At 36.3% G+C, this 17,130-nt stretch overlaps 2 protein-coding genes across 3 annotated transcripts in view; both read right to left on the reverse strand.

Annotated features, from left to right (window-relative positions):
• NCOA4 (nuclear receptor coactivator 4) overlaps positions 1 to 17,130 on the reverse strand; it is a 397,571-nt gene that overhangs the window by 302,103 nt on the left and 78,338 nt on the right. The gene's annotated exons all lie outside the window — the stretch shown is intronic.
• PARG (poly(ADP-ribose) glycohydrolase) overlaps positions 1 to 17,130 on the reverse strand; it is a 77,200-nt gene that overhangs the window by 16,305 nt on the left and 43,765 nt on the right. For both annotated transcript variants that reach the window (XM_082054605.1, XM_082054604.1), the window contains exons 10-13: positions 8,461 to 8,540; positions 5,969 to 6,029; positions 5,228 to 5,303; positions 4,329 to 4,476 (exon numbers count right to left, since the gene is read on the reverse strand). In XM_082054605.1, the coding sequence (XP_081910731.1) occupies positions 4,329 to 4,476; positions 5,228 to 5,303; positions 5,969 to 6,029; positions 8,461 to 8,540 (365 nt within the window). The remainder of the gene's footprint in view (positions 1 to 4,328; positions 4,477 to 5,227; positions 5,304 to 5,968; positions 6,030 to 8,460; positions 8,541 to 17,130) is intronic.

Below are 17,130 nucleotides of genomic sequence, written 5' to 3' on the forward strand. Positions count from 1 at the left end.
CAAAGAAATACTCCTTAAGTAACACCACAGCAAAATCACTTTTCCCCCTGTTTCGAGGTCACAACAGCTGAATTTCAAGAGTAAGGGACTGAAAAGAATACTTTGTTTGGAAAATTTCAGCTCATACAGGTACAGTATGGTACAAGTTATAAACAATAAGAGTAAGAGAATTGTTAACCCCTTAATTACAGTGACAGCAACTATGCCTATAAATATAACAGAAAAGTAGGTTTTAGAAAGACAGGTAAGCTGACAGCACAAAACATCTGATAACTATGACGAGCAATGCCTAATTATTGCACAGATCAGTGACACTTTGAAAATACCAATGTTCAAATTGAATCTCAAAGCTTTTCAATTTCTAAATAAAAATAAAAGTTGAACAATCAGAAACATAAAACTATTCGCCCTTAACCTCATCTGACAAGGGAATTTAAATGCTTGCTTTCAGTAGTCTCCAGCCTAGGAAACACAAGCTGTTAAAAACTGTTTAAAATTATTCATACACTTCAAGGCATTTTCAACATTTACCCAAACTAATTTTAACTGAAAAGACTTGTCAGTGCTTCTTTAACTCATCTGCCCTATTACCCACTCAGTATTTCTTTAGATTTATCTAGATGATTAACCATACTGAGTGAACGCAAATTCCACTCAAGGCTATTTTGAGAAGGCGCTATGCAAAATGAGTGGGATAGTAAAGATTCCTCACCAAGAATTCACTTCCTGTCACAAAATCAAAGTCTCCAAAATTGTGATGGCAGAATACGCCTATATATTCACACACATCTGTGACCTCATACAAAGGACAACTGTGAGAAGCTTAAATATTCAGAAGTCGGCCTTCTAATCAAATTGTCAGCTTCAGTAAGACTTTTCCTGACATAGGTAAAATTCAGTTTTACTGATACATAAGGAAAAAGCATTTGAGCAAATCGCAAGAGAGACAGACAAAGGAAGTATGTGACTTTCTGAGGTCTCTTTAGGAGACAACCTAGCAAAACTTCCAACCTGGAAAGGAAGCATTTCCTTTGGTATCTAGCATGTGGAAAGAAAAGACTAGGTTATCAAGATATTGTAACAGGATAGATTTAATGACAGTCAAAGTATTAAGCTGACTTTTTCAAGGTTCACCGTTTCCATTATTTTAATGGAAGTGCAGTGTCTGATGATGAAAGCACCAGGAAACAACCAAGCAAATACCCATATATAAACAAACAAAATCAATAACAGAGAAATTCAAAGAAATCACACGACCTCTACACTCACATCCCAGAAACCCAAAGTTAATGAAAATCAATGGCTTTTCATAAGTAAAGCTCTGGAAAATTTGTTGTACAAAAATGGTTATTCAACTGGCAGCACTTTTGCCTCTAAACTACTGGGATACAAACTGCTGTTGCTGGGAGAACAGAAGCCGGACAGGATAAACTGGATATGCTAATGTTTCCAGTAAATATTTTCTTCCCATTAAAAAAAAGAATAAAGGGGTAAAAAAAAAAATGAATCCACAAATAGAGCATAATAGCACAATTACATCAGAATTTTCAAAACAAGCTACAAAACCCAAAAAAAGCCTACATAAAGTCAAATGGAGGTCTACAAAGTATCATTTAAAAATACATTATTTGTGAAACTTGTAACAGCTACAGCATCAGACAGTGAAACTGCCAAGTGCTATTGCTTACGGGACCTCATCCATCTAAAAAGAGTTGCAATTATTACTAAAATAAATATACCTTTCTCAGACTCCATAGTCTAGCTTTTCAGTTGCATAATTTCTCTATGGCATTAAAGAAAGTTCCCAGGGACTGGGAAAAACCCCACCATACGGTTCCTCTAGTATTTCTTATGAGCTAAAAATTACATCTCTGAATATAGCACTGAATAAAAAGGAGTACATGTGAAAAGCACAAGAATAGAGTTTTGTAGTCACCAATATAAACATACGTTTACTGCCAAAACTGAGGGCAAGGTCCTTCTCTCTCTTTCAATCAGTTCTTCTGATCCTTATCTTGTGCCACCATTAGGCTTCTGGCTCTCCAGACAGTGGCACAATCAGCTTGCAAAATCCAGCTGAAAGATCATTTTTTTCCTCTGCGTAAATTTTCAGCTGAACCAATTATCTGATCTCATTTACTGCATGGGGAATGGGCTTAGAAGTCTCTGAAAATGCAGCACTAAGATACGGTCGGGACCACATCCACAGATTTAAGGCACACATGGAACACAGCTTCATCCGCTCTTAACGCTGCCCAACTCAAAGAAAGTGGAAAAAAAAGAAGAAAAGAATTAAAACCACTGACACTTTTTCACAGCTCTACCAGAAATACAACTGTGGGAATCTCTGGCATTGCTGCTGACATCTCTGTAGGTAGATGTTTGTGCTGAAGAACTTGACTGTTTGCACGACCAGCTCCATATTCATTACAGCAGTGATCTTAACCAGACACTGTGCAATCACAACAAATTTAATCTATCTCCAATTTCTCAGACTCTTCTGCAAATTTAAGCTACACAGTTATACCCATTAGGCCGCTGAGTCAAGATGTATCACAAAGAATGTAATTTATCAAGAAGATTATGACACACAGTGGAGACTTGGCTAAGAACCAAGGTGGAAGAGCTCCAGGGATTAAATGAAAATGATGGAATGGCCATGTCCATTAGAGAAGAACACTATATCACAAATACTAATTGCAAAACACTATAAAGTACTCAAGAAAACTAAAAGAATATTGCCGCAGCAAACAACATCCTCACCTTTATTTGTTCATGCCAAAACACTACTTTTTGCAGGGGAGTAGAAGAACGTATTTCAAACCATTCCGTTAGTGTATTCCCCCAGTCAGTTGTTACACATGCTGACGGCTGCGCTCTGGTTTCCCCCTGCCCAGAAGAGCCTCACCCAGAGGACAGCACTTCAGTGTGTTCATCTTGTTACAGCATCACATCCAGAATACACCGCAGAAACCAGTGATAGCCAAGAATTTTCTGACTCATGTTTTTTAAAATCCAATCTATCAAAAAGCTTTCACAGAGAAAGCATTAATTTTGACAGAGTGGAAAAACAAAATAAAACATCTTAAAAAGATTACCATGTATAAGACTGAAAACGAAAGATGTCCTGCCCAGTACAATCAATAGCTCAGGACAGAGTTAAGATTTGCAAGATCTAAGCTCAAATTTGTACTGTGCATGCAGGTGACAGAAAGAAGTGCCTTGGAAAGACTTTTCCAAGAAATGTGTTCTAATACCTGCACCAATTCCTGACTGCTGATGCAGCTCAGGTAACTAAAATCGACATTTTTACTATAGCAGACAGAAAAACATAAAATATGCATAATCTATTACAATATTTGCCCAGAGGATTTCTCCGATCAAGTTTTTTCCATATAGCCATTCTTTAGAGTAAATTAAAAATAAAATCATAGCATCCTTTTATTTTTCAGTCATAAAAAAGGCTCACTGTGTTCCCACGTATAGAACTCAGACCTCACAGCATGACCTGGGCCTCTCCAGTTCTTAACAGTGACATCTGCTGTTCCAATGCTAACTGTTTTGATCCAACGGATAATAAAACATTCAAAGTTCTATGACAGAGGTGGAAACAAAATGAAAAACACTTTCGGCAAAGCACTGGACAGACAGCACATCTCCCTGTACAGCCCCTCAACAACATACTGGAGAAGCATTTAGTTTTTGATGTTGTAATTACAAACCCATAACTAACTTACAAGTCACACAACCGTGTGTTTGTAACTTAGAGGATCAAAATCCTTAAAAGACATTTCCTGACTTTCTACCTGTTCTAAAGGATGCTGATTTCCTCCTCTTTCACTCCCAACCCATTTTGGTAACCAGAAGGCAGTTCTTCTCAGAGTTTTCAATCCTACTGATCACATCAAATGTTATAAATTGCAAATAGGAAAAAAAACCCAACAACCCCATTTTTTAACATAACAGGAGCATGACCTGCTAATAGTTGGGACCAGATAATAGCTGGTAATTTGGGTTTTTTCTTATATTGTCCAACAGTATTCTTCATCTAGACCTAGAGACACTGAGTCCTCAAACACATTTATATAGCACAAAAAATAGTTCTGTCTGCTTGCTTCACTTTTATTTGTTTGTTTGTTTCATAATCATCTATTGGAACAGCGGCCCTGTGATCTTAAAAGGTGGCATGAAGAAGGAAGCTCTTTGCCAAATGAGTATTGACTTTTTTATTAATCCCTACAACATTTAAACATACTAAGCTTCAACTTGAAATATTTTCTATATTTAAAATCAGAATGTGATGTGAAACATTTTCTGCAAAGACTAACCTGTGATGATAAGACATTCATTGTGATCCAAGACTTCAGTGATGAGCCTCGATACAATCAGTTCTGGGTTGATTAAAAACCGAATTTCTTCTTGTACTAGTCCTGCCCCTGTCACACCACCTCCAACAAAACGGTTTGCAAAATCAACCTAACAAAAACACATTCAGGAGGATTATGAGATGAGCAAACAGCATAAAATAATTTCATTCACCAATGTCAACAAAGTTCTTGTTTGGGTTTTGGCTTTCTATTTATTTTAGAGTCTGCCTTCTAGAGTTCATTTATAAAACAAAAAAAAACCCAACCAAACAAACAAAAAATTACAACTTCTTTAGCCAGGAACAAGTGCTTCAAAGGAAGAGGAGGAGGGAGAATAGGACTTCTTCTTCTTTGAAAACTCAGATGTGTTCCTTGGTATAGAGATGGACAGGACATCCTTCTTATGAATTTCTTTTGCTGACTGGGTCCCAGACTGAAACAGTAGTGCTGGCAGCAGCAAGAAATTCTCCTGAACCACTGACCTGGTCACTGTCTGGGGCATAGGAATAATTTTTAAAAAATAAACTGAAACTCTTGACAACTCATCAAGACCACAGTCTGAAACTTTTATCTTGTCAATCTTTGATCCTGGTTTGAACCAAAAGACCTGAAGCTGTCCAGGGCTTGTGATTTTCTGTCAGCTTTGTCTGTATCAGGTACATGTGCAAACCCAGATGAGCTGGGGTGCACTGACAGCACTAAGACTGTCTATGGAATTAATTTTGATGTTTCTTTTACACTGCATAACATCTTGTCGTTTAAGTCAATTGAGGATAAACAAAGAACTTCATTAAGCTGGCAGACCATAAAAAGTTTGACAAAAACATGACATAAAGCCACATTTACTTATATATGCTTACCTGCAGCATACCTTGTCCATTGCTTTCAATGGTGCCTTCATAGGTGACATGCAATCTAGACAGTTTTTTCTGAGATCTATTGTTGAGGAAAAATATTATACAGAAAGGACAATTACAGAATCTCCATACAGACAGACATTTTAAAAGAAAACCCATCCAACCCCAAACTTCTTACACACCTTAACATAAGGTGGTTTAAAAAAAACAAACCCTGATGGATTACAGAAAATGCGTTTGGATTCAGAAACAATTTGTAAAGGTGGAACATAGTCCATTGTTCAGTTTCTCCACCTCTTTCACCATAAAACCCCAAATTTGAAATTGAAGTTCTAAATTTTTCGCACAAGTTTGCCCCACATCAACCAGCTAACCAGCAAGAAAGCTGCAACACTTGTGTTTTCATGCTGGTTATCACCCATCCTTCATTATATTTCATGTCACTTCCCAAGTCAAGTCATCTCCCCCTTTTCTCCCCACTCATGTAACAGCAAAGGTACACTACTGCTACTGTTTTTAAAACTCACTTAAGACTTGTTGGCTTCACCAGCAAACAAACAGACTAGAAAACTCAGGCCACTCAAACTACTTGTGGCAGTTCACCCACCTCCTTCTTCTCTCCCCAACAATCCATACCAAATATTGTTTTCTGTAGTACTTCTGGGCCTCAATCAATTCCATTTAATGGGATTCAGTTATCATTGATTTAAGGAATTTCTTACATTAACAGGATGTTTGACTTACCTTTCCCAGTCTGGAAACTCCTGGAGACACTGTCTTGTGAACGTCACCAATCCCGTAGGTTCTACAGGCAACCAAGCCCAGAAGAAAATGTATTAACTGCTGGAGTTTTAGTCCTTACATTATTTTAAGTGGTAAGCTTTTAAAATTACAAACAACATCGTTTTTGGCAGAAACACAATAGCTTAACTTTCCTCAAGATCAGCTTTGAACCTGCCCCTGACAGCCCATGCTCAAATTGAAAATAAGTAACATGATGACCAAAATATTCCCTTCTCTTTTCCCTTTGGAGTTTGAGTCTTTTTCTTTCCTCAGATCACGGAAAAACTATTGCTTAAGTGATTTTCACTTAAACTGTAAACACTGCTAGAAAGACTCAATAGTTGAAGCACAATGTGCAGACACTTAGAAAAAAAGAAATTGTGAATATTTAGAGGTGACAACTGTTCAGTGTCAACAGGCAACGCGCACAGCACTCAGTCTGTGGATGGATGAAGCAGCAGCTCATACTTCCAAGAAAGTTCTACCATGTGAATAAAGACGCAGCTTTAGTGGATTCCTAATCAAGCTGTTTTCAGCCCTGTGAGGATGCCAGTGAAATTCGCTGTATTTCTACTGAGAAAAAGACTCCTGCCCTCAAGAGAAAAGAGGAACCATTGCTCATTAAAGGAAGGATGCGTATGTCATCTTCTCTCATTTTATCTTCAGAAACTTCAGTTTTGATACAGAAGGAAAATATCAACCTTTTATTAGGTGATGTAATTCTAATAAAAACTTCACTTGAGACTAATTTCTTTGCTGCAGTAAGTCTACTGCACTGGCTTGCAAAAAAAATATGCAGAACAGTATGTAAAGCACAAAAACATGCTTCCAAAAGCCTTAAATAATCCTATGCTTTCCTTCAAAATTATAGAGGTTCAGGAATAAAAAGAGTTGCTTGCTCTTAAAAAAATAAATGCACAGCTTTAAGTAGTCAAGTGCTTATCCATAAGGGAACTCTTATCAGTGGTGATATTTTACAAATTAAGCATCCACTTTTTGAACACAAAGTCTTCAGCTGATATAGTCTCCCCTGTGTTCTTTTACAAGGAATTCAATTACCATTTACAATAAAAAGGGCTGAAAAAATACAACAGTAATTTATAGAGCTAAGCTACTTCAGTCTTACTAATTCCTTGGGCAAAAAAGAACAAGAAATGGGAATCTTTTAAAGGTATGATATGAATTTTTAATTCAAGAAAAGAGCACTCAAGAATCTCATTAAATACTATTTAAAGTTATAACATTAAGAAATCTAATACAGTAGTTTCATAAAGCACGTTCCTAAAAGATCTCATATGCACAGGGGAATAAATCTCATATGCACACTGCATAAATTTAGGATTTGGTTCACTTATAGACATTATTACTCAAGTATTAAAAAAAAGGCTAAAAGGCTACTACACTACCTCTCAGTCCCACACATAGACCACAATTTACTTTTTACCTCTGAGATTTACTACTGACATTCCAGAAATTTTGATAGCTGAAACAGGATGTAGCTGCATTTAATTTGTGGTAAATTAAAATTATGAACTGAAGGTGGACTGAACCAAGTAAAGGTATTTTTATATTTCATAGCTTTAAGTTGTACTTCCTTTAACAGAAATTCTTCTGAGAGAATATGAAGCTGATAGTGAAATAGACATGTAAACAAAAAGTTCTTTAAAAAAATACTATAATGAGGATATTGCTGCAGATGTGATGTATGCTGCTGTGGGAAAATCTCTTTCTCCCCCAAAATTCAATATATAAGCTCTGATACAGTTCTCACAAAAATAAATCTATTTTTGAAAGCTTATGCTGATGTTGAAATTCATGGTAGCTATGCACACTAATGAAAACATTGCACTAACTTCTAAAAGACTTCAGGATATCTCATATCTTGCTATCACTTGTTTCATTTGAATTGGGCAAACTTCTCCCACAGTAAAGCTGTTGTGAGCAGAAGAGAAAAACCCTCAGAACCACAAACATTATAGACAAAGGACTAAATGTACATGCTGCATGAAATCAGAAGCTTGATTCAATGGCTTTAAGCCTGTGATTTTAACGACTGCATATGGAGCTAGGTTCCTTCTACATTCTCAGTCTGACATGGTGCAGCAAGTAGTTGCATATAATACAAACATTATACATATGTATATATACACATTTATATAAACACACACTTTATATACATATATAAGGGGGGTGATTATATCTCTTTATATTTTACACATGCCCCCATATATATATATATATCTCAGAAAAAACAGAGTAAGCTCAACGCAAAAAATTTAATTGTATCCATCATCTATATGAGAAGAAGTAACATTAATATAAATATCAGTGTACTTAGCAAGTTGGCTTTTGTTATACACTTCCATCATAATGCTGCTTGGCCATTCCTAAATTTAATGGGATTAAATTTTTCATGTATCTGCTTTGTAGCTCAAAAAAAGTAAGGGATATACTTTTTTCTGTGACTCTCCTAAAATAGCAGAAAAGGGTCTTAAGTTTCTCAGGCTTCCTTGGTGACCGTCCTTCAAACAATCTGAAAAACAAGAAATAAAAGCAATTAAGTAGATCTCAGGGGTATAGTGCACAATAATAAGGATACTTACTAATTGTGATTTGATTTTCTAGCTATTATGCACAGACTTCAATTAGCCTTGCTTTTAAATTCTCTACTGTGTAAAGAACTCTAGACAGTCTCTCTCTACCATGAGCCTTTAAGAGTAAAGAGTTCTAAGTTTCTGCTGCAGATCCTGATTTTGTAATATCAAAAAAATACAATTTCAATAAGATCATCTAGGAAAGCTACTAGTTTTATTTGCAATAGACTAGCTTGAACTAAAATGAGTGACCAAGGGGTGAAAACATGTATGTTTAGTGCTCCACAATCCAAACGTCCTGCCCTACTTCCAGCTCAGTGAGCTGCAGAGAAGAATTAACACAACCACGCTGCTTTCAAGAGTTGCACTGCACCAGCGGTGTTCCTAAAGAAAAGACCCTACCCCCAACAGAAACAGCTTCATCCACGTGGCTATTACTGGCATTCTAATAGTCATTTGTAAGAACCTAAGCATTAAAAAGAAGCATCCTGGTTTTAGCCATTAAGTGAATGTATTCGTTTAAGGTCAGCTGAAATACTTTTACTGCATCATCTATCTTCCAGCAACTTGAACACGCATTACTTAATTTCACTTCCAACACAGTGACAAGGCATTGTTATTGGCAACACATAATGGAATTTATCTGGAAGGAAGAATAGCGGCGACTTCAGAAATAATATCCTTTGAGTAGAAAGTCCACTAAAAGACGTCTGCTACAGTGAAGCCCTGAGGCTGTAAGATTCCCCACGCAATAAGCAGTCTAAGTAAAGGAATGACACAACATTATTCATTTGTTTCCATGTACTGGAATGACAACCTGCCTTTGAAACCAGAATGCTGTCAGGTGAATTTAGCTTTAAGTAGTGAAGTGAACTAGATTTTTTTTCAGTATTTAAAAATTCTTACGAAGTACACAGGCTGTAGAGACCACTTTCATCCAAAATCTATATTAAGTCAATAGAAGCTAATTTTAAAAAGGCTAGAAAGTTGTTTCTGAAAACTTCTTTATTCTTTGACTAACCAATCAGGACTTTAAGAAGGCAAACTCCAGACTTACACAGTCTATTTTAAAATAGGCAAATATGGAAGTTCTATCAAGGGGTTGTGTATGTACAACTAATAGGGGGTTCATAAAAGAAAGTTTATGTATGTGTGTGTGCAGGTCTCGCATAAATGATCTCTTGACCTTTTATCTGGAAGTCTCATTTGGTATGAATCCTTTAAACTGGTTAATTTATCTATTAACCCAATCACGCCTTTACTAATTGTTTGCCTCTTTACATCAAATGGAAATCTTGCTTACATTGCAAGCTCTCAGCTACATGAGGTACATGATTCGGCGTAACTAGCAGACGGGCAGAAGTCCAGAACTGGAAAAACTATGCCTGAAATAAGTCAGATCAAACTAAAAGGCAATGGCAAGGCAGACGAACTTAGTTCCCCCCATAGCAATTACTCACCAAAATGCAGTTACTCTGTCAAATAAGGAATTTAAACAAAATATTTTTTAAAACTGTAGTGTTCAGAATTGGCCTGTCTTTTCTCTTGTTAAAAGCTGTGATAACTACCTCTCTTCTTCCTCCTCTGGGATCAAAGCTAGAGGAATGCTAATTTGCTTCGAAAAATCTTGTTTCCAGCAGATAAATACTCTCAAAACACCATCTACAATGATGACAAGAAGGGATATCTGTATTTCTCTTCTAGCCCTATACGGCTGGATAAAAAACACAGGGCAGCACTAAACAATTCGAAAAGCTCTGGGTTCTGGTAAAGGCATCCCTTGCTGTAGAGGGATACTCACTACAGTTGGGACAGAAAAATACCATGGTGTCCAAAGTTACCTGTATTTTGACCTAGTAGATATATGGTTCCAGCAACTACATGCATCAGATCTTATATAGCTGTTAGTACAAGAGCTTTCATCACCCCTTCTCCTCCTCACATTATTTACTTTTCTTCGCTATGACATAACATGAATTGTACTTTCTGTTTGAAAATCCACTGATAAATACAGAAAAATAATTAAAAAAAATATTAAAAACAAAAGCAGGCGACACCAGTCCTGCACGCAAATTTTAGGACTGAATCCACTACAAATTATGTTTGTCCAAAACAGAAAGCAGTCATAAAAGGATAGCCCTTCATGGCAGGTTGAAAACACCATGCCTGAACTTAATATGCTTGGATTTACTTCATATTTTCTGTCTCTAGAATTTACCTTTACAAGTGAGCTAATCGTAAACTGAAGATGGCTGTCTGCAAACATATATATAAGTTTGCAAAATATGAAGCACTAGTATTAGGTTGGTGCAAAAGTAACTGCAGTTTTGGACCCTGAATTTTAAATCATTAAAACTGGGCTCAAACACATCTTTATTAATCAAAATAGGAACCATTACAATCAACACATTTTTGTCAATGAGAAATGTTTGTTTATTCCTGTAGCGTAAAAATCTGAGCTTTGGGATTTGACAAACTCTTGCAAAGCATTTTCTGCATACTGTTGGTTGTGGAAGTGTCTTCCCTGCAAAAAGTTGTCAAGATGCTTGAAGAAGTAGTCACTTGGCAAGATGTCAGGGGAACATGGCGGGTGAGGCAAAACTTCGTAGCCCAATTCGTTCAACTTTTGAAGCATTGGTTGTATGATGTGCGGTCAGGTGCTGTCGTGAAGAAGAATAGGGCCCTTTCTGGAGACCGCTACTGGCTGCAGGCATTGCAGCTTTCAGTGCATCTCATTGATTTGCTGAGCAGACTTCTCAGATGGAATGATTTCACGGTATTCAGAAAACTGGAGCGTTTCAGACAGGGAGCAGATCACCAAACAGTGACCATCACCTTTTTTGGTGCAAGTTTGACATCGGGAAGTGCTTTGGAGGTTCTTCTCGGTCCAGTCACAGAGCTGGTCATCACTGGTTGTCATATACTACGCACGTTTCATCGCACCTCACAATCAGATCGAGAATGGTTCGTTGTTGTGTAGAAGAAGAGGACGCTTCAAAACAAGTTTGTTGATTTTCAGTCAGCTCATGAGGCACCCACTTATCGAGTTTTTGCACCTTTCCAATTTGCTTCAAATGCTGAACAACTGTAGAATGGTTGACAGTGAGTTCTTCGGCAACTTCTCGTGGAGTTGTGAGACGATCAGCTTTGATGATTGCTCTCAGTTGGTCTTTGTCAACTTCCGATGGCCACCAACATGCTCCTCGTCTTCAAGGCTCTCATCTCCTTTGCAAAACTTCTGGAACCACCACTGCACTGTATGTTCGTCAGCAGCTCCTGGGTCAAATGCGCTGTTGATGTTGTGAGTTGTCTCTGCTGTTTTATGACCCATTTTGAACTCGAATAAGACAAGCGCTCAAATTTGCTTTTTGTCTAACATAATTTCCATAGTCTAAAATAAATACAAAATGAACAGCAAGTAATAAGTCAGTAGCAAAAAAACATAAAGTGAGGAAAGCGCATTCAAATGATGTATAACATAACCACAATGATTTAAGAATGTATTCCAATATTAAACGGCAAATTGCAACATCGCAAAAACCGCAATTCCTTTTGCACCAAACCTGCATATTTTTATATAACCAGACTAAGGAACTCTTGCCTTCAGCTATTTCAAATAAAAGTGCTTTAAAATATTAGGAATCTGTTTTAAAAGCCAGACCAGTGAAAAAATCACCAGATTTTAATAGGCTAGAAATTAGCCTTTAAATAAGTAGATACTATAAGGGTTTAAGTTTTTTATATTTATTTAGTAGAATTTGATTGCTTCATATGTTCTTTTAAATTTCCACAGAAATCATATCGCAATCACATCAATGATTCAGATTTCCACCAGGCTATACAGAAGTCAGAAGAAAAGCACAAAGCCATCCCCCCACAATACACACAGGCAACCAACTTTGCCTAAGCGCATCACAAAGTAACCAGTCATCTTTGTGAATGCAACAGTAAAAGCAAGTGTTATTTATAACAAACAAAAATGGCCCAGTCCTGCCCAAATAATTTAAGTAAGGATATAACATGGCAAAGTTATGAATGTTTTAACCTTAAACCTTACTTCCGAAATGCTCAATTAGGCAACATTATGAGAAATTTTATTTCTGAAACAAATGTCTCTATTTTGAAGAGCAAGCCAGACGAGTGCATCAATAAGATATTACATAAAATTCTTCTTCAAGCTCCGAGACACAGATCCTATTGAAAAAAAAAAAATAAAATCCCAAAACGTAAATAGAAACCACATAATCAATTTCCTGACAGAAGAACCCAAGGCCAAAACCCACTAATTCCAATTAAAGAACTCATCCAAATGAAGTGCACTGTAAATCAAATGCAACACACTGCAAGCCCACTTTCAGTCTAAGTCATTGAAATATTAATATTGCTGGCAACTGCATATGTAAGCTGTTTTGCTTTGTACAAGATGTTCCCACCGCCATGCAGCTAACTTCATCTCAGCAGATACGGGAGCTGAGAAAGCTGGCAGGGCTCATCACCACACACAGCTGCACATTTATCTCTGGCTGTTAACCAGATAAAGGACCTCTACAGACATACACTTCAGTATTCTGAGGAATCAAGGTCAGAGACGTAAAAACATAAGGAAGTAAACGTGTGAACAAAGTCATGAAAACAAAGTAGATTGTTAAAGTCATTGCGGCTAAATGAAAACTCTTTCCTAAAAAACATTTAGACATTTCATTCAATTGTTCTAGAGGGAAGTCCTATATATAAGTAAAATATTAAAAATAAGAACCAGTACTAGAAAAAACAAACAAATAATCAATTACTCAACAACTGTCAGTAAATATACAGTAAAGTTACAAGGCAATTGCTTATACTATTTCAATTATTATTACAGAAACACGCATTTATTTCACATTGGCATTTTCATAAATTTTAGGGCAGAAAACCACATTTTAAATTGTAATAAATATTCTGATTTTTGTAGTCTCATTGACTGTAAACTCAAAATTGTGTTATTTTTAACCAACCTTTCCCACTTAGAAAGCTGGAGTTGAAAAGCTCTAATTAACCTGCTCCTAAGTTCTTTGACAAGCACCTCAGCTGGTCGGGCTGCACCTTCTATTTGCAAACAGTTCTGCAACCAAACAGTAACGCGGTAATTTCAGCACTACTGCACAACTGTGTCATCTTTTCGGGAACAACAGAAGCAAAGAATGTGCATCAAATACAGATATGTGGGAGCAATCCATGCTCACTCAGTGTTTTACAGATTTTTAGAAGTATCTTGGCAAGTGTCGAACCTGCAAGGTACTACGAAGAGTGTGTTTGCAATGATGCAACATCAACATGCCTTAATAACATTAAGAGCTACATAAAAGTGACCTTGGCATGCATATAATTTACTGGGGAAACGTTGCACCAGCTTAAGTAAACAGTTCCAAAATATGCTGTTTCCGATTAAGGTATAATTAAAATAGCCATTTACTTGCAAAATTTAATTTCCAGAGAGCTAAATGGATCCCTTGATGTTACTCAAAGAACTGGCTCCAGTAATTTTACATGCAGATGGAACCATTACAATCACGTGGTCTAACCTCACAGTTAAATAATTTCAATATCTCTATTTCCATCCCCAGCCTTTATGTTTCCATCTCGGGATGAGCTTCCTTTGAGTGTTTCCTTTTCAAAGAGTATAATTATGTCTTTACATCGAAATTGGAACCTATCATAAAACTCAGAAAGCTTCCCACACTGTAACAATATGCAACAATTTTCAGTATGGATTATACTTCAAAGAATACTTCCCATAAATCCACGGCATTTTACGTGTGCTATTTGTAAAAGTGTGGACACACAAAATTTGTAGTTGTGGTCCTCACAATGAACCACCTGTGCTGTTTCTTAACCATCACAGCCAAAAGTGCCTTTTTCTTTCCTGCTACAGCTGAAGACACTTTCATATTGTTTCTTATATTTTAGTGTGATCTCACTGAAGATAATACTGAATCTAAGTGCAAGACATTTTACTAAAACCTAAGTTTTCTACTACAAATAAGCTAGAAATGAAAATACTAACTAGACATTACCTTCAATCTCAAGAACAGAACTAATTCCTAAGCAGAGCTTTAGTCTAATGTATAGAATGACAAAACACTTAAAAAAAATAAACCAAGCATTTTACTTATTTTACTTTTTGTATCTTGTTGCACTTCAAGCCTAAGCTTATTTGATGTACACATGTAGGGGTGGAAATACTATGTGTATGGACGTTACTGTCAAACCTGTATCACTCTGTGTATGATTGAGGGCTGCTTTCATTAAAAGGCTGAGCATTCTCAATTGCTAGGAGTCTCAACAGGAATCACTAAAATTTCATACTGATACATGGAACCCTGAAGGAAAAACTAATATAGTGTTGAATAACACAATAAACTCATCATTTAGGATTACGTCAGCTGCACTTGGGAGCACACAGAAGCATCTCTTCCGTCTTCTGCAATTTTTCCCTTCTCTGGGAAAAGAAAAAAAACCACCACCACCAACAATGGGAGTTCCAAAAACAGAAGAGAAAAATTAAACTCTCCGTTTTTCAAAACCAATATCACTTCTAATGAAGTGGGGTTTTAAGCTTTGATTTGCAATGGTAAGTGTAGTTGATCATAACACCTTATTTTGGTAAGGGCTCTGTCACAGTATCGACGTTTTTATTTAATTGTGCTCAACGTAACTTCAGTCATGCATATTAAGGACTGCCTAGAGATATTAGTGTATATAATGTCTAGGAAAACTGTATGCATTCACGTGCAGAGCGACAATCCCATAATGTAATCACTGGAATGTGTATATAATGATTTGTGCTTGACATAAGATTGAACAGGATAAAGAACAATCTCTTTCTCTCTCTAAATATATGAAAGCAATTCACCTTACCATATAGAAATAACTGGAACTATATTAATTACTTTGCTTGAACTATTTTCTGAGAAAGCTGTTTCAATTGATTATGTATTGGGCGGGGTTTCCTGCCCTGTACAGAAATAACTATCTGCCTTTTAAATCACGGTGCTACATCATGAGAGATTCACTTCAATGAAAAGCATGGAATATAGTTCCAGTCAGTTACTGGTCAAGGACTTTTCATGAAGAATAGAGCTGCACCAAGTGTTTCACTGCTACCATTTACACTTCCTTACCAAGATAAATGAATTACACAATATTTCATTCCTGCTTACATACCTGTCTTTTGTGATTAACAATAATCAAGCACCATTCTGATCTCCAAAGCCCCCCAGAGGGTGCACAAGACAATCAACTAGGATGCAGGAAAAAAATATTTTTGTATCATTCATAACATAAACACTATTTCAAAATATTTTTTATTTCATCTTTCTCTCATGCTTTTTTATTTTTTGTGCATGTTTTTGAATGTTATATGTTAGTACAGTGGCACATATATGTAATTTATGAGTAAATAAATACACATATATCAGGTTACACACTCAAAAATTTTTTAACGGATAGGTGTGATTAAAAAAGTTTGGAGATCACAGCTTTAAATACTTAAACTTCGCTTACATAAGATGAGAAAACCTTAGCAAATTTTAACTGGGAAATTCTTATATCTGATATAAAATATAAACCCTTACTAGAAAGTCTTGCAGCCATTGAAAATAGTTTAAGTGAAAACTAAAAGTAAGGCTGTTCAGAATATCAAAACTTCAATTCATGAAATCTGGACTTTATGTAAGTGAAAAGTAGAATAATCCAGACGAGAAAACTCCTTCCAGAGAGAAGAAAGGCAAACAAATTAACCCACTCTGTGACCCTGTCCAGACCTTGCACTTCCCGACAACAAAGCGCAGCACAATCTCACACAAGTCAGATACAGCAACCTCTGCTCTGCTTTCCTGGTGCCGAGTGTTATGTCTCTCCCACCTAATAACATGAATTTCATCTTTCTGTATGAAAACTGCCTTTTCTGTTTATATAGGAAGTAATTTAGAGTTTTTGAATTCCCTTGGCATCAAGTAGGAGAAAAACAATACATCCAATAATCCAATCTCATAGGCAACTTCTTTCTTACTGTCATGTGTCATAGGTATGAGCTCTCTGCACTTCAAAGTTAAGAACATCGTACTATTCAACACCCTTATGTTTAATTAGAACATCTTTTGATTAAATAGTGACTTTTGAGATTTGTCTATACAAAACATTAAGCAATCCCATTTTGTTGGTGATGTAAGTGCAAAAATCGTCTTTCCATCTTATACACTCACATATATGCAATCTTTTTTGTTTGTGCTTTTCATTTTGTACTTTTGTTTATTGTGTCAAGTAACTTGGAGCATTATAAACCTGTTTTAAGAAACTGTTCATGATTTAGGAGTCTTAAAAATACATCAGATTGATACTTGACTGCTGAAAAGACGCTAACTCCAAGTACTCAACACCAAGAAATAGCAGGGCAAAATGTTTTACCAGAAAACATCCCACAGCACGGTACAACTAAGTTCTGGACTAAATTACTATATTTACTAAGCTAACCAAAAAGTATTCAGACTG

Source organism: Streptopelia decaocto (assembly GCF_964273445.1).
Source record: "Streptopelia decaocto genome assembly, chromosome: 5".
NCBI classification, from domain to species: domain Eukaryota; kingdom Metazoa; phylum Chordata; class Aves; order Columbiformes; family Columbidae; genus Streptopelia; species Streptopelia decaocto.